General features: G+C 23.6%; 4 protein-coding genes across 4 annotated transcripts; 2 read left to right on the forward strand and 2 right to left on the reverse strand. All coding sequences in view use genetic code 6, as the record gives it.

Annotated features, from left to right (window-relative positions):
- Positions 1–69: 69 nt before the first annotated feature.
- On the forward strand, positions 70–2546 carry TTHERM_00703500 (BTB/POZ domain protein; the record flags this gene model as incomplete). Its single annotated transcript, XM_001032021.2, has 6 exons — positions 70–289; positions 342–497; positions 553–764; positions 862–2006; positions 2066–2424; positions 2476–2546. 6 exons carry the CDS (start codon positions 70–72, stop codon positions 2544–2546), a joined length of 2163 nt encoding a protein of 720 aa, XP_001032021.2.
- Positions 2547–3314: 768 nt separating this feature from the next.
- Positions 3315–4583, forward strand: TTHERM_00703510 (hypothetical protein; the record flags this gene model as incomplete). The annotated part of the gene is made up of 1 exon (XM_001032022.3): positions 3315–4583. The coding sequence occupies one exon, from the start codon at positions 3315–3317 to the stop codon at positions 4581–4583; it is 1269 nt and encodes a 422-aa protein (XP_001032022.3).
- A 737-nt stretch (positions 4584–5320) lies between these two features.
- Positions 5321–6797, reverse strand: TTHERM_00703520 (hypothetical protein; the record flags this gene model as incomplete). The annotated part of the gene is made up of 3 exons (XM_001032023.3): positions 5321–5361; positions 5414–5753; positions 5832–6797. The coding sequence occupies 3 exons, from the start codon at positions 6795–6797 to the stop codon at positions 5321–5323; spliced, it is 1347 nt and encodes a 448-aa protein (XP_001032023.3).
- Positions 6798–9393: 2596 nt separating this feature from the next.
- On the reverse strand, positions 9394–18675 carry TTHERM_00703530 (transmembrane protein, putative; the record flags this gene model as incomplete). The annotated part of the gene is made up of 24 exons (XM_001032024.2): positions 9394–10031; positions 10122–10269; positions 10348–10547; positions 10605–10821; positions 10876–11049; positions 11113–11389; positions 11492–11694; positions 11748–11842; positions 11922–12390; positions 12449–12954; positions 13014–13422; positions 13479–14363; positions 14529–14846; positions 14898–15223; positions 15283–15361; positions 15427–15657; positions 15719–16733; positions 16801–17009; positions 17058–17269; positions 17331–17452; positions 17595–17901; positions 17963–18109; positions 18218–18295; positions 18429–18675. 24 exons carry the CDS (start codon positions 18673–18675, stop codon positions 9394–9396), a joined length of 7512 nt encoding a protein of 2503 aa, XP_001032024.2.
- Positions 18676–19192: the final 517 nt, after the last annotated feature.

Consider the following 19192-nt stretch of genomic DNA (forward strand, 5'->3'; position numbering starts at 1 on the left):
ATAATTAAAAAAAAAAATTAAGATATTTGAAATATTCTGATTAATAATTAAGTTAAAAAATTGATTTTGATGTATTCAAATTATAATAAAATACCATTTTGGAATGTTTATGAAATTTGGGAGTATCACCAAATACAAAAAGATTAAAAAGCAAATAGAGAAAGCTAAAACAAACTAAAAGAAGAGATTAGCAATGAAGAGAATAATCTAGTGTAAATGGTGTAGATTCAAGACGTTTTGTATATTTTAATTTAGGATGAATAAAACTATCTGTACTAATATAATACAAGTAGAATTAAATAGATTTTTTCATTCATTTAAAGTTTTCTTTTTATAAAAAGACACAAACACTCTAAAATTCGTAACTTAGATAGATGAAAAATTTAAAATAAGAAAAATGATAAGTGATGGAACATAATATCTTTATTTCTTTAGCTTGAACTGCTAGAATAGTTACTTTTCTAATTATAGATACACTCTGTATAGATTTAATACATGTAATAAATTATATTTTAACTTATATCATCAATTATTCTTTCATAATTTTTAAAGAAAAAGAGATATTCGATGAGGTAAATGCTGGGGGAATCCCACCTAAAGAGAGGGAATGTTTAAACAGTGTTTTTCACAATAATAAAATATATGTATTCGGTTCTGACTCTACTTTTTCTTAAGGCGAAACTTAAGATAGCCAACTTAAACAATAATTCTAGCAATAAAAGAATATTTATGTGTTTGATTTGATTTAAGAAGAATGGGTTTCAGTAATACAAATAAAAAAATTTTATTTAAAAAAAAAATTATTTTAATAAATTATATTGCACCGCTCTACATATAATTTTAAAAATATTTATTAAAAAGAAAGAAGTGTCAGAAATTGAAATACCTAAGTTATGTTCTGAAAGATATTGTAATTTTGCTGAAAACTTATTTTATTTGGAAAAATCATTAAATATGACTGTAGTAAAAAGAAATTTAGAAAGTCTGTAGGGTTAAAAGCATGTTTTTGGATACCTAAAAAATAGAAAGATATAAGATTAAGGTTTACTGTGTGCATCTGATAATCATCTTTATATTTATGATATAGATAGTTTATATAAAATTGAAAATATTGCTTATCAAGCCAATGAAAACTAAAATACAATTGAGCTAGCTGACTAAAAACAATTACAATTAATTAGACTCAACCAAGGTGTAATATTAACTGAATGTATGAGATCAGATATTCATTTAAAGGGCTTTAGAGTTCTAAATGGTATTTTATATAGCTTAGTATAAATAAAAAATAAAATTGCTCTTTTATCAATTTCTTAAACTGATTTAAAGGATTTAAATGAGGAAGCTTATTTACTCAAGTAAAATAGCAATTTACTTTAAGCTCACTCAGACTAAAATCAGATAAATCAAAATATTATTTAACAGATTTAAGAAGAATAATAAAACAGGTAAAATGAGCTTTAAAAATAGTTTAATGGATAAATAACAATAGAATAAATTTTGTAAGAATAACAAAAAAATTAGAAGATTTCTAATAAGAATGTTGCAAATAGTAAAAATAGAAAAATAAACTAAAGTTATTATGGTTAATCTCTTGAAGAGGATGATATTAGTGTTGAATTAATTAATTATTTCAATCAGCCAACCTACAGTGATTTAAGATTCAAGTTTGAAAATAACAATGACATGTATTGCAACAAATAACTATTGTCATATTATAGCAAATACTTTAGAAAACACCTGTCTGATCCTGATTTACTGATAGTTAAGATAAATGATGTTAGTTTTACGGCATTCTAGTTGCTTATTCAATAATTCTATTATTAATTTACAAATGACATGTCTGTTTACGACTACAATACAATTATAGATCTTTTTAATATGGCAAACAAGTTTTCGATCCCTATACTTTAAGAAAAATGTGAGTCTTTGATAACAATATCTGAAAATAATTTTAAATAAATTATTCCTCTTATCAAGAAAGTTAGCACTTACTCTTTGAAAGAAAAGTATTTTTTAATATTTTATTTAAATTTTTCTGAGTTCACATTAAATTATTTATTTATAGGTGTATAGAATTCATGAAGAGAAACAAGTAATTTTTAAATAGTGAATACATGAAAAGCTTTGAAAAATCTGATTTGATTTTGCTTCTCACTTGGCTAAATAATAAATAATGTTAGCATAAAAAGACAATCAAAATCTAATCTGAACTTAAAAGCAATTATTAATACAATTACTCAAATGTAGCGAATGCTAAAGGTGTAATTGGTCACTCTGCAACAAGTTCATAAGATTTATAATTAACAAGTAATAAGAACTAATAAATAGAAGGAGGCTAGCAATCTTAATAAAATTTAGCAAAGAGCCAAAATAATTAAGAAACCTAAGAAACATTTAATTGCAATAAATATAAAAATTTTTCAGGTAAATTTTATAGAAACAATAAATTATTACTTACAATTATATAAAATTTAGGAATAATAAAGGATGGAGCCTTAGACATTCATATCTGTCTAAATTGTAAAATGGTATTAAATTATGAGTGAAATTTAATCAGTAAACCAAAATTTTATTTTATTTATTTTTATGATTGACTTCCTTTAATAAATTTTTATTTTTAAAGCAAATCACATCAAATATATATTCAAAATTTTTATATTTTCATTTGAATTATATTTTAAAATTTTAAATTAACTAAGCAAAATATTCACTAAATTAATCCTAATTTTTATTAGAATGATTAAAAAACATGTTATATTTAATGAAATAAGTTAAATTAATTTAAAAAAATTTACTTTATTTTAAGTCAAGTGAAAAAATGAAAATTTTGATTTTAAATTTAAAATATTTAATTAATTGATTGATTAAATATTTTGTTATAAAAAAGAATTAATCCTATTGGATTTAGTTATTTTTTTCAAGCTTTAATAAAAAATAATTATAATTAGATGGTTTCTTATCTATTGATTGCAAGTTATATAAGATTTGTTTAATAAATTTATAACAATATTCAGTGAATTTTATGTTGATATTTTCAAAAAATTTTAAAAGCAATATGAAAAATAAAAAAAATCAATAATAAAAATAAAAACAGCTTTTTTATTATTCTTTGCTTTTAAAATAAAAATTATTAATCTAAAGTATCTGAATGAAATATCTCTTCTTAAAAATAAAAACCAATAGAAATCTAATAAATATAAATTTTTTAAAAGTCTAAACAACAATAAAAAAGTAATATATAAATAAATACTGAAACAAAATAAATAAAATAATAAGTGCAAAGCAAATTTATAATAAAGAAACCAATTATAAAAATGTATGAAGGAACATCCAGCTAGCTTCGCAGTAAGTATTTAGGCGGAAGCTTGAGCGCAAGCAGCAACAGATTATATCAAGGTAGCAATGATATTGACTATTAAGTAGATAACTTAGAATTAGAAAGCATCTACAAAAAGAAGGCTGTACGTTTGGAGTTGGAACTTGCAGAATTACGTAAAGAAAATGAATAGCTTAAGTAATCGAATTAACAACTCAAGTCCTCTGAAGCTTTGCGCAATGCTCGAAACTAAAGCTTTGAATAAGAGAAATAATTGTAACTTTAGCGTGAGCGTGATGATATTATGAGAGATGTGGTTGATTTAGCTAGAGGAAATCGTTTGTTAAGCCAAGAAAATGATATTCTTTCATAAAAATATTCAAATCTATTAGATGTCTACAATAAAGTTATATTAAACAATACATCAGCTTCAAAGTTAGCTGAAGTTTATTCTAATTAAATAGAAGGAAGAACAAGAATATTAAAGGACTATACCAAAGAAAAATGGGAAGAATTTTCAGAATTGAATTCTAACTATGAAAGCAATAAGCGTAAAATAAATGAGATGTATGCAACTTTGAAAGGTAAACTTATGCATCTTTAGACTGATAGTCATATTAATTATGATACCAAAGAGCAATGGAGAGCTTATGCCGAAGATGTTTAAGAAGTTTTTGACTCTGTCTTTAGACTTAGTTAAGAGTAATCAGACTTACATCAAAAGTTAGTTATCAATATGTAAAATAAAAACCGTGAGCTCTAGTAAAAGTTTGAAGAAAATAATGGACTTTATGCTTAGAGTAAAATATAAACTCCACAATAAAATGAGCTTAACTCTAAAGAATATAGTAGAGTAGCTTAAGAAATTATGCAAAACTCTAATTATTAAATAAATAATAATTTACCTTCAATTTAAGAAAGCAAAAATGAACAAAAATCTACTGAACAAAATACATTTGATATACCCAGTAAGGATTAAAATGAATAAAATCCTCTAAAATCAAAAAAAACTAAACTAAGTTAGAAATCTGATTTATAACCAAGAACTATTAGGTCACCTAGCCGCTCTGAAGTAACAAAATCTTCTTAAAAAAGCAAACAAAAAATTGAAGATTCTAAAACCCTTCCTAAATAAAATCCAGGTTCTTAACAATCTATCTCACCAGGAGGATTATAGGGAATTAAGTCCAAGCAAAAACTAGTATAGAAATTGGGAACTAAGGCTACAGACAAGCCAAAACTTAATGGAAAAAGTCCAACTAAGTGAGTTTTTAAAATAAATTTATAAATAATACAAATATATTTATGCATAATACTTATATTTTTTAAATTATTATTGTTTTAAATAAGATTTTATCAATTTTTTAATTTACTGTTTCAAAATTTCTATTTAGTGTTTTTCAAACAAATATTTTTTTATTTATTTGTTAATATATTTTATTAAATTAGTTAAATCATTCTTACTTTTTAATAAATTTATATTATTTAAGAAAACATAATAATTAATTAAATTTTTATATATTTTCAAATAAATATATTATAAAATCTATACATAAAATTTTATTTTTGTTTTATTTAATTTTTTGGAAAAATTTTTGCCTTTGTGTATTTATTGATTTATATACTGTAGATCTTCAAGAAATACATTCAAAGCTTTAACTTACATATTAACATTTAATAAAATAGCGAATTGTCTCAATTATATGAACTAAATATGCTTTTTCTTGCTATTTTAAATCATACTTTATGCTCATTATTTTAGCATACAGAAATAAAAATCAATTGATTTTTTAGTTTTTATCAAACAGACTTAGATTGTTTATTTATTTAAAAGTATTTTTCTATTATTTATATTTTTAAGAGTTAATTTATAAAGATTTTTATCTAATTTTTTATTTATTTTATAAATTTATTAATGCTGGTTGTTAAGTTTGAATTATCTAGACATAGTTGAAATTGCACTAAAAGTTAATATCCATCTATATTTTGATATAAAATCAAATTTCAATTTTTTTATACTTTAATTCCCTTTTAAATTTATTTTACTTAAAGAAAGTTAAATTAAAAAAGTGCTTCAAAATTCAAATTAATTTTTACATTTTTAACTTATTGCTAAATCTAGAAGGTCTTATCTAATTTAGATGTAATTCGATATTGCTTTTTCGTTTTTGATTTGTAACTCATCAATTCTTTTCATTTCATCTTATAGATTAGTTGATTTAAGTTAAAGCTGTTTTTTTTCATTAATTTTATATATATCCCAACATGCTTGATGTGATCCTTAGCTTTAGTAATTGTCTTAAACTTCTTTAGTTGGAGTTTCCTGATTTAATGATATTGATTAGATTTCATTTGGATTTCCTCTTATTTATGAAAATTCTGTTTTTAAAGCATATTTATTGCTGTTTGGAGATTCACATATATCCTTTTGAATATTCTAAAGAAAAAATTTTTATAAAAAATAATTTACTTTTATAAATAATGATTATTATTATTATTTAATTTAAAAAATTACATGTGATAATAAATTGTTCATTTTTATAATTTTTACTGAAGGACTATTTTAAGTGTTTAAAGATGCAGCTTTATTAGCTTCATTTTTTTAAGAAGAAAATGACTTCTCCTGCATATTTTAATCTTATAAATCTTCACATTCGTCATCATGAAAGGGAAGTCTTATTTAAGGTTTAGTGTTTGTATCATCTAAACTTCCATTTTTATTTTATGAGAGTTATGGAGACAGTTATTTATCAAAACTCCTTTTATATCTCTAAGGAGTTAAAGCTTCATGCTTTGTTTAATATTCTAAATCTTCATCGTGAGTAAGTTTTATTTAATTTGTACTAGCATTTAGCCCACTTTTAGCTTAATAGCTTATCATGCTTGCTTTTTTAATGTTTGAAGAATTTCTTGCATTTTGAGGATTGTTTGAATAAAAGTTATTCTAATTTTTACTATTCAATAATCCTAAAGTGTATCCTTTCTCACTTCTTCTTAAACTGCTACTTGAGCTCCCATTTTTTCGGTATCTTTTTTAAGAAATATATTAAATTTTATGGACATTGCTGACTTGCTAATTATTTTCATTAGCATTTGCTCTTCCAGGGTTTATTATTTTATTTCTAAATATATGAGATTAGTTTTTTAATCCATTTTTAAGCATTTGCATCGGACTGTGATTTAACTATTTTATTATCTACTTAGCTTTCTAATCAGTCAGGTTTTCTAAATTGTACAATTTGAGCAGATCTTTTTCTAAATTTTCTTTATTGATAAATGAGTAATTTGCACTTTTTAAAAGGATATTATCAATTTTATCAAATATTAATAAAGGATTATCGTCATTTTCAGCTTGAGATTAAACAACTACATTTTTTCTATTCACACTATTGCTGTTATAAAACCTTTATTTACCATCATTAGTACTATCACCACTTCCATGATTTTTATTCAAACTTTTCTCTTTGACACTATTTTTCATGCCAATAGAATTATTAATTTTAGACGAATGAGGGTTTAATATGTTATTAGTGCTCAATGGTTAGATTTATGGAGATGAGGTTGGTTCTTATCCTCCTAAATTGTTATTTAGTCATAGTGTATTTGAGTGCTGAATGATCTTTTTAGGAAGACTGCTACGTTTGCTATTTGTATTTTTTTTAGACTTACTTTAATTATATGTAGCCATAGATTATCCTATAGATGAATATTGGGTATTTGAATTATATGGGGGGCATAAAGATGGATTTTATTAAGTTTACTAGTGGACAATATCTTCACTTTGATCAGTTTAATCTCTTTCAACTTTATTTATATTTTATTATCCACTTATGTTTTATTATTGGAATAAAAAGTTTATATTATTTTAACTTCCACTTCCAATTTGCATTCTTTTCTAAGATTTATTTTTTTATTTTCCACTATTTTAGTTTCTAGAGCCACTATTGCTTTATTATTACTGATCTATCTATTTTTTTGGTGTCTGTACTAAAGTAAATTTATTTTAATGAATTATAGCAGATTTTTGTGATATTTCTACATTATTTTAACTAGATTATTCAATCTAAGAAATTGGTATAGCTTGTGAACCTTAAATTTTATTATTTATCAAATTATTTTAAACTTAATTAGAGTTATCTTCAGCAACTCCTTTCATTTTAGAAGAGTTTCTTTAAGACTAATTTTATTGCTGTTGATTTCCTTACTTTTTTTATTTTATCACTGCCCTTGAATTGTTTTAACTACGATCTCTAGACAGTGCTCTTCTGCTAGCTTTAGATACGCTCTATCCTTATATGTTTAAAGTAGGGCTTTATAGTTATGAATTATTACTTTTAGTTCCATTATTTTAATTAGATTGAATTTCACTCAAACTTTACACAACATTTCTTTCTTATGAATTTTCATCAGACTAATCATTTTCGTGATTTTCTTTATTTACTTGTTTAATTTACTTATTTATTCCTTGGTATGAAGAAATCGAATTACCTTTTGAATTCTTCATACCCCTTCCTTTTTATATAACTCTGATGCTCCCATTATTTAATGTCACACATTAAGGCAAGTTATTATTGTTTTCAGATAACAAACTTTTTTGCATAAAAGAATTTACTCTCTCTCTCTTTGTTTCTTCATTATGCCTTCTTTTATATTCAGATGTGTTAATTCTAGGTAAAGCAAAAGGAATTTATCTCATTGATTTATTGTCAATCTGCTCAAAATCAATGCTTTTATTTTATAGCTCGACATATTTTTAGTCACTTACTTCACTATGTTTATTATCTATATCAACTAAATTCTAAAATAAATATAAATTGTTTTAAGATTAATAAATTACTTTGTAAATAACTGCGATTGCTGATAGAAGGGAGTCTAATAGAATCTTAGTCCCCTTTATGACTCTAAACTTCTTGTAAAGTTGTTTTGCTTTTATTCCTTTATTCTAGCATAAAAGACCAATAATTAATAACTTTGTATGGACGTAAAAAGTATATAAAATATAATAAATTTATATATATACCTTCAATTAAAAAAAATATAAATGATCAAACAAATATAATTTAATTTATATAAAAAACATTGACTCAAGTAAATTATTGATTATAAACATAAATATTAAATTGCTAATTATTAAAAATATATAAGGTTGACTGAGTTAGTTAATTAGTTAGTGGATAATATTTAAAGTTATTAGACTTTTCTAAAAAAGAAATTTCATAAATGTTTATTTATTTTATAAATTTATATTAATCTATTAACTTCAATAATATTTAAAATTATGAGACTTTTCTAATTCACAATTTTAAAAAATAAATATTTATTTTTTTAAAAAAGTTTAATTATTTCAATAATTTATTATTAATATTTTCATATTGATATCTATAAATTAATAATTATTTTTAAAAATTAATATAAAATAAAACTAATTTTTTAAGTAGAATACTAAGATATTTAAATAAATAATTGAGATAAAATGTTTCATTTAAGGAATTACAAATAATAAAAATAATCTTAAATTTATTTTTCAATTAAATTTGCAAGCCTAATATAAATATTTTTGAAAAGCATTACAAAAACTATAAAAAATGCATATAGGGTATTTCCTTTGAATTTATGTAATATAAAAATAAATAATCTTTATTGTTTTGAATGGAATTATTTTGAAGTTTAAAATTTTTAATTATTTTTACAATTTTATTAATTTAAAAATATTTATTAAAATTTTTAATGATTTATTTAATCTATTTTTAAAATATGTTTTTCTTAATGTGAAAAAAAAAAAAATTTATTAATTTAACTTTTTTCAATCACACATAATTACATGATGATAAACTATTTTAGTCTAAGAGTAAAAATATCTAAAAATAAATAAATAAATTATTTATTTAAAATTTTTGAAAAGAAGCAGTTGAATCCAAAACATTTTTTTAAATTTTATTTTAGATTAACTTGAATTAAAAATTTATAATAAAAAATGTTAAAATAATTTATTGAGTGAAACTTAATCATAAATTTAAAATCAATCATAAAGAATAGGAATATTATTCACTAATTTGAATTTATTTTAACAGTTTTTTTCAAATATTTATATTTCCTTCATCTTCAAAAGAATTTTATTCCTCTTATATTGTAATTTCTTTTGCATTTTAAAAGTCTTAATTAAGAGGTATCATGTCATCATGATCTTCTTTTTTTTGCCTTACCTTCTTTGCCAAATTTTTTAACTTATCATTAATTTATATTTTTTCATTCTTTTTTAATAGGATATCAGTGAATTTTTAAGCTGCTTAAAATAGCTCCTTATTTTTCTTTTTTATTTACAAAAAGACATCTTATTGGCTAATTTAACTTATTGACTACTATTAAACTACTTCCTTTATTTAATCCTTAACTACATGCTAATTACTGCAATTTTAGATTTCTTTGTTTAGTTTTTCATCTTGCTGGACTTTTTATCTTAAAATAGCAGCTTGAACAAGTTCTTTTTGCTCTAAAAACCAATTTTTAGCACATGATAAAATTTTTATCTCTGCTAATCTGCCAAATACAACTACTAAAAATGGATGTTTGACTTCTTAAGAAAGGTTTGTAATAGTTTCTGTGACTTCAATTATCTTTTATTTAGAATAAACCAAGCCAAAATATGCATAATATCCAATATAAGTAACCATAAGCAAAATTATCATCAAAATACTAATCACTGATCCATGTTGGTCTATATTTATAAGTTATATCACAATTATTAATACAATATATTAGAAGAAAATATATTTATGTAATAAATATTTTAAATTAAATTAATTACCAACAATAAAGTAAAGAGAAAAGTAGATGAAGAATACAGATGTGAGTAAAGAGTATTCTTCCACTTTATTTAGTTAGCCAGTTAAGAAAGGTTAGAATTTTTATTAAATTATTAGCCAAAAGAAAAGATAGAGTAATATATTTAGACCCTAGTTAAAAAATAAGGTATTAAGAAAATATTATAGTTTTCAAATCATTTTATTAAAAAACTTAAAATATTAAAATACTGTTAGGAAAGGATCTAACTTCCAAAATATGCTTCCAATGACTAGTATAGATTTTCTATACATAATAACAATTTCCCAAAAGAAAAACTCTGCTCTGTAACCTTTTGTAATAAATCCATAAGTGGCAACAATATCAGGTCTATCTATTATATCTTTATACTTCCACAATGCTAAAGCCATGATTAAGGGAATAATAAAAACTTTTTTAATTATTTTAGATAATTTATTATTAAATTAATTGAATTATATTATATTACCCCATAGTACTAGAGAAGGTATACCAAGATATTTAACCCAATTTAAGTGCTCGCCTTCAAAACACTTAAGCTGAGGCTCTATTTGTGAAAACTTTTAAGGATTTGCATTATCTCCTAATTATTAGCATTAGAATAGAGAAAACGAAGCTGTGACAATTTGAGGATGAAATACAAAAATAATGACTAGCTGGGTGATGATGATTGCATTTTTAAGTTTCTTTTAAATTAATTAATAAAAATATTTTTTTATTTATTATATATTAGAAATTACTTTTTGATAATCTTTATCTGTATAGAGCTTTATTCCTACTTTTATCGAATAATAAATGCAGAAGAAAACGATTGATGAAAGCATAACAACCAAAGGAGTAACAATAGTAATAAATACTCTTACCAAAGAAGTACTAACTCCAAATCCTCTGAAATAGCAATCCATAGAGAAAACCTTAAGTTATAAAAAAATTAAATAGTTTTTTTATACTAATAATAATAATAATTTAAAATTCACTTGTAATGGTGCTGCAAGGTATTAATTGTTGATACTAGCCACAGAACCAACAGAAGAAGGCCATTACAACTAAAATAGAGAAATAATACTAATAGTTTAAGTGAAGTTTCCAAATATTTTAATCAAACAAATTGAGTAATCTTTTTATGAACCTTAATTATCCAATTAGTTTTTAATACCAAGAGAAATCATTCCTAAAGTAATTATTATTGTCACGATGGCTCTAACGTTGTACAGAATATTATTTTAACAAATTACACATTCAGATTATCCATATCTATAAAAATTAATTATTTTTTAATTCTTTTAATTTTTTAATTTTTAAGCTTAAATTAAAAATATTATTTGATAAATAAAATTAAATAAAACAAAACAAAACCTAGCATAACCATCAGAGCATGCTAAACAAAGATTTCCTTCATAACCAACTTCACAAGAACCAGTATTTGAATTTATTTCTCCATCAACTACTCCACCTAAGCAGGCTTATGCATTAGGGCATTACATAAAATTTTCGCTTATATCTGTCAATCTCCAAAACCCTGAAAGAGGAGCTACATTATTGAGTCCTTCACAAAATGACTTTATTTAAAATTTAGAAATTAAATATTTTTTAAATATTTATTATTATTTACATTCTATAAACATTCTTTGCATTAGACTGAACCTTCAGTAATATTAGCAACATTGGAGTATTTGTTATAACTACAAGGTACACATTTATTAGAATCTATTTTAATATTTTTTTATGAAACAAAGATTATTTAAGATTAAATAAGAATGTAATTAAAGATAATATATTTTTTTACCTTAAATCTCTCCAATTTTACATTTACGGAATTAAGCATATACTGGGACTGTTCCTTTTGAGTTATTTAAGTTTAATAAATCTAAAGACTATCCTTACTATAATTAGCGCAGACGCTAAGACTTAAGCTGTAAATTACGAGCTTTTTCTAACCATTCATCTGGAATAGAATCCGTTTCTATCATCATCTGTAAAGTATCTCCTGGATTTATTGTAACGACAAAGTCTGTAAAGTTAAAATAACCATTTTTAGAAACTTGATTTCCACTCTCCAAATATACTCCCGATGAGAATGTAGAAAATCTGGCGTAAGATGAATTAGCAGTTAGGACAATGTTTCCATAATGATCAACAAGAGCATAATATATTTCGAATTTCTAGCCAGATACTTCTGCTTCAAAGTTATAAGAATCTTCTACTAATTTTTGAAATCCAGAAGAAAAAGCATTTGGATTCTAAAAATCAGAAATCTTTTATTTAAAAAAAACAATAATTTCAAATAAAAATAGGAGCTAAATAAAATATTACTGCTGATTAGTTGGTACTGTTAGTTTTATAGAGATGTATAGGATAAGATGCTTTGTCAGGTCCATATATGGCGTAGTTATTAGCAAATTATGTTTAAAAATCAATTGAGACCTCTGATTAATCAAATTTGATAGCACCTCCATCCATTTCAGCTTAATTATCGATAAAACTACATCTAACAATTTACAAGGAGCAGTAACTGAAGGTAAGAGGACATGAATAATGTATGCCTCCTCCATTACCAGTTCCTATAGTGTCATTAAAATAATAGGCTATATTGTTGTAGAAATTAGTATCTATGATATAAGTATTTGTCAACCCATCTATTTTAAGAGCTCCTCCTTATTGTGCTTAGTTTGTTGTAAAAACAGTATTGATTATTTGTGTCTTCATTACTTGTTAGTTTAGCAAGTTTACTATATTGAGTGCAGACCCTTTTATCGAGAATAGATTAGAGAAATAACTATCTTATACTATAGATGATGGAGTTTAAAATAAGTACACACCTTTTTTATAATAAATTTAATATTCATTTTAAAGTATATTAATTTAATTAATAAGTTACCTTTCATTTAGTTTAGTTAATTTTATTAAATTAGGGAAGAGTTACCAGTTATGTTAAGCTAGTAAGCTTAAAATGATCTAGCCCAAACATACAAGCTGATACCCAATGAAGCGTTGACTCTTACATTTGTGACTAGAAAATCATCTTAGCATTTTATGAATACATCATTTCCATTAAGAGAGGCTTAATTTAAAGTAAAGTTACTATTAGATACTGATAAATAACTAGAGCTTGCTATAGCTCCACCAGACTAGACAGCATAATTATTATTAAATAAGCAAGAATCTACTTGAACATCAGAAAAAGCCTCAACCATAATTGCTCCACCATAGTTTGATTAACCATTATAGAATTGAGATGAAGATATTTAGCCTGTACTTTTAAATAACTAAATGAATGCCCCTGAAACCTAAAATGAATTTTAATTAAATAAATATTTTTAAGTTACATACAAAGATTAATTACCTGATTGATTGGCTGAGTATCATTGAAAAAAGAGTCTTATAGTTAAAGAGTTGATTATGTGGCATATATATTCTTTGTTTTTATATTTGCACTATTCCCAGTAAAATTGGAACCAAGGATGAAAAGATTTACAGTACTTGCTATAATACCACACGAATTAGCTGAGTTATTGAAAAATTTTGAAAACTTGATATTTATGTCTGAACTAATTGAATATAACAAACTTGCTTCTTGAAGAGCAGTGTTATTTTAAAATGTTGAGTTGCTAATATCTACAATAGACTGCTCTATTCTTCCAACTCCAGCATTTTATTTTGATTAACAAAATGAAACATTTGTTTAACTAATGCTAAAATAAGAGTTTTATATAAAGAAACATCCTCCGTTTAGCAAAGAAGTGTTATTCTAGAAATTGGAGAGAACTAAATTGAGAACTGAAGTATCTGTGACATAAAAATTACTTCCAATATTTTAAGCAAGGTTATTTGTAACATTTAGATTTGTAGCTGTGAGTAAACTGTTATCTCTTAATAAGGCTACAGAAGCACTTGAAACTAAATTATTATTAAAATTACTGTTGAGCATTATACCTCTTGATCTGTATAAATACAAAACCTGTACTCCACTGTTTATCAAATTTGTATAATCCTATTAGTTCATTTTAGATAAGATGTAACTAGAGAATAAATTCAAATTATTATTTTAAATTGTTAATCCATTCAGCTAATAATTGTATGCGCTCTCAAGATATATTGTGTAAGGGAACGATTATAAAACTTGTAAATCTTGAAGAATAAGTTTTCCTACTCTTTTAAAGCTCATCAATCCATTTATTGCTACTGAACTGTTAAATAAGTTACCTTCCATATTTACCTAGCCTGAATCCTATTTTTATAAATATTTTTAATTTTTTCTCAATCAAATTTAATTTAGTTTATTTATTAAATTCAAAATAAATATCAGCAATTTTACTGGTAAAAATAATTATTTTTATTTATCAATTTTAAAAGTTTATATTTTTTAATTTAAATAAAAACTAAATTGATTTACTGATGAAATTAAAATTGAATTCGATGATTAGAACCCAATAAAATTCATGTCTCCTATTTCAATGTAAGAACCGACTAGCTAGTTTTAAACATGAATTCCTTTGTCACCTGTAACTGTTGATTGCATAAGATTAAGAATAGGTTCATTATTTGTAGTGTTAGCTAGAGTTACAGGGCTACTTTGAAGCATGCAAATCATTCCTCCAATTTAATTATTTATCGCTGATTAGAAGTCATTGTTATTACTTGAAAATGTATTGCCGTACCCTTATAGTTAATTTAGTCCTGAAACTTCAATTAGGCAACCGCCATTATAATGCTAAAAAAAAATATTTAATTTATAAAATTAAAATGTAGGTAAAATAATTACTGTATTTTGAGTGAAATTTGAGTTTCTGATTAAGAAATTGACTTGACTATACATCATATATAAATAATCATTTGAAACAGGTTGTGAACCTAGAACCTCATTATCAGTAAATAGTTTTATGAGCTGAACAAAACCTCCTAACGAATATAGAGTGTAGGTTTTATATTTTATATTTTGTGTATCTACATTATTAGTATTAATTTTGTATTAGTTGTTTGCAAAAGTATTCTAATAGAAATCAATTTGTATAGCAACACTAATTGATTTAGCAAGATGGTAATTTGTATACAAATTCACTGAAATTATTGGCAGAGTTGAGTAAGCTTCTATATCATTTTTAATTAATTTTATTTAACAATTTCTAAAAATAATTTTAATATTTTACATCCTATTTAAGAGCCTTGAGTAATAAAACTTGAAGGTAGTCCGTTGTGGTTTAAAAATTAATTATTGTAAATTTTAACCTAATTTATAATATTATTTAAATAAATGAGTATATTAAATTTATTAATTTTTTATTTATTTTTACATCAGTAACAGAAACTATTTTATGAAGCATAACTGATTAACCAATATAACTATCACCACTAGATAAGGCCCAATTCTGAGTGAATATGTTGTTTGTTATAAAAGTTGAAACAGGATATTGCAAGAATAAAGCTGATGATTCAGTCATCCAATTAGTATTAAAGTATGGATAAGTAGCCTTATTGTAATTTACTATATTAATGTAAGGGTTGTTATTAGTGTTAATCTAGCCCTTTTATAATTATTTAATAAGTTAGGTTTTATAAAAATAAATTTAAATTAACAAAAATTACTTTGGTTTAATCTATCAATACTCCATTACTATCAAAAGTATTTTAGTCAATGTTAATATCTCTAGCACCAGTTATAAAAAGACTATTTGATATAATTGCATAATTTTGTATGAATTTATTAGACCTAAATACAACTTATGTGAGAAGATCATTATTTTCTTACTAAGTATTTGTTGGATTAAGTTCTTAGTACCAATTATTAGCAAATGATGAAGTTAAAGTTTAGAATCTGCAATTTATACTAACAACAAAATAGCTTGTAGGACACCCTAAATTATTCTAAAATGTATTAGATAGAAACTTCATTCCCATACAACTCATATAGCCAGTATTAAAAGGCTTAGAATTTTAATTTTAGTAAAAAGACATTACGCTGTTTGCAACAAACGCAAAATTATTGGTAAATATACTATTTTGTATAAATATAACAGCATTTGCTACATAAGCAAAGTTACCATTTGAATCAAGTATTATATATGAGGTTTATAAACTTGCTCCCATATATTAGGAATAACCCATCATTGAAATAGCAGGATTTTAGTAGCCTATATTCGAATCGAATGTATTAGTATCCATTAATAATTTTCCTTTAATGTATTACCAAACGATGTGCGAACCAAGCATTTAAGTGTGTTAAGAGATTTTATCCTAATCAAAGTGCTGATTGGGATTTGTTTTAAGATAAGATGACTTTAATAAGTCACTTTCTGAGCTTTAATCATAACTATTTTTGCACTACATAACCTAAGAACTTATAAAAAATTCTTTGTCAGCATCAACCATAGTTGAAGATACCATTGCATTAAGGAATTTACTTTACGAGATATTAACTGAAGCTAAAGTGGAAAACAGATGTAGGGTATAACTCTCTATAAATTTTGGATTATCAGTATAATCTAAAAATAAACGTGTATATTTTTCATAGTTATAGTTTTGAAAAGTTGAAGATGTTAAATATATGAGAAGACAAAAAGTCCCCTATTTTAAATTTGCAACTTGCATCCTACAATCAGTTCTATTAAATAATTTTTTATTATTCAATATTTATTTTAAAAAATAAAATTTTAAGTAAGTTTATTTACCTCCTTTATAATCCAATGTCTTAATCGATATAACTATAAGATTCTCTTTTAGGTTATACATATCTATAATTAGAGATTAAACCTCCAGTGAAATAATATTTATCTACATTAACATTACTTAAGCTGATAAAACCATAGTTAGAATGGATTTTTATGAAATATCTTATACCGTCTGGATAAAACATCATCATATTGCGTACATCAACAGCCTAAATTAAAATTTCTTATACTTAATTTTTTTTAATATATATTTTTACATTAATTGTTATAGAAGGTATGACAGTATCTGTGTATCTTTTAGAAGACATAAAATTAAATAAACCCATACCAACAGCATCAGGCTGATAAGTTTTTCCAGTCGCTCTATATTATCTTTTTGGACCATTATTACATACATAATTTTGAGGTGTAGCTCCATTGCAGCATAAGTTTCTTTATGTGAAGCATTTAGATGGATCACTCAAATTAGCTGATTCATTAAAGAGATTTTAAATAATTAATAATAATCAAAAATTAATAAATTATATTACAATAAAGTTTGTTTTCACTTCCATCAATTGTAACTCCTGATAAATTCAAAGTACCAAAGATATAAAATCTAATTTTTTCAGTTCTCCAGTATAGAATCACCTAGTTTTTACTTGAAGCAGAACTTTTAGGATTTTAAAAATCAATAATTTATTATCAATATTTTATTTTTTATTTATTTTATGAAAGACAGAAAAGAAAAAATTATTTTGAATTTTTTAAATATTAATTTTAAAGTTAAAAAATTAGAAACATAAAATATTTACTTGATAGTTATATCATAATTAGAATTTCTGAAAAATTCGAAAACAAAGTCAGGATCAGTTTCTTTACCAGAGTAGGCAACATTATCTATCATAATAAAATGATTACCGTTCTAAAAGGTAAATGTAAGTTGTCCTTAGCTATACTTTTGAGAGCACACATTTTCAACAAATAATAGTGCAGTGAAGAAACTGCCAAAAGTTAAAGATTGACTAGCACAATTGTAATTAGGAATTGATTAAAGCTCAGCGTTTTAAACTGTAGTAGTGATTGTGATTACTAAATTTAACGTTTGTGCTTAATTTATTTCTTTTGATTAAATGAAAGTTAAAATATAAAAAATTTATTAAAAAATTATTATAAATTTTACGAACACAAGTTGGATTCCATGAAGAACTATATCTGTCTGCTTCTTAATAATTTAATGAATTTTACATATAATATCCCTAAGCACAGTCCCAGCATTACACTTTTCTGGATCCATGTAGAAAGCAACCATCACATTAACTAGGACATGCTATTTTATTAATTAATAAATTGCTATAAATTAATAGAATATAACAATAATATTTGGTTAATTTTATTTTCTATACAAAACGTATTATTTTTAATATAATTTTTTTACGAATGCAAAGAGATGGAGTTACTGAGTCATCGATGTAACTTGTTTCTTCGGGGCAAATTTCAGAGTACTAAACCAGCTCTATTAAGTTTTATGTTATTTAATTGACAAATATTTTTGAAGTAGAAATAAAAGGATTGATTGATTTATTCATTAATTTGTTAGGTTATTTCAGTATTTAAAATAAATTTAAAAAAAAATAAAAATAGCTTACATCCTTTTCCATCTTGGACTGCAAAGTAGGAGATTACAGATTAAGCTGCGATAGGTAAGCAATTATAGTTTATTAATACAAAACTCGTAGTACACTAATAACAAGCTTCTTATCCATGAGGACATGAAATGCAACCTGTTTAAGAGCAAGTCCCATCAGCCAAAACAATTCTAAAAAAACTGAGCATTTAATGTACAATTATAAGAATTATTATAGGTTTGAGTGACAAATAAGAATGAAAATTCATTTTGATATCAAATTTGTCTAAATATTGGAGAGTAAGATAGAAATTTGAAATTCTATTTTAATAGTTAGATCAAAATTCTTTTTAGTTGATAGATAATTATTTTTAATTACAAAATGAAGTAATTGTAAAAATTTAATTGAATTATTTAGTTCTTATTTTAGATATTTATATTCAATTTATCAAAAATATCATTGGTTTTTTTAATTTCAATGAATTAAAGTTGGTTTTGTTTCCAAATTTATGAATACTCACATTTCAATGAATATTTTTTTGCATATGCTTGCCCTTATATAATTTATAGCCAGTATTATTAATTGTAGCAACATTTTAATTCAAGCAATTACTTAATGAGAGTATTTTATCATAAAAAGTTTATTCAATTGATTGTATTGTAAATTGTGAAATTAAAAATGATTTTTAATATTATTCAATATTTATTCACTTAATTTTGATATAAAGAAAAATAATTAAAACAAATTTGTTTTATTCATACTTTTTTCTTATTTATGCAATCAAT

The sequence above is a fragment of the Tetrahymena thermophila genome (genome assembly GCF_000189635.1).
Source record: "Tetrahymena thermophila SB210 genomic scaffold scf_8254391, whole genome shotgun sequence".
In the NCBI taxonomy this organism is placed as follows: Eukaryota; Ciliophora; class Oligohymenophorea; order Hymenostomatida; family Tetrahymenidae; genus Tetrahymena; species Tetrahymena thermophila.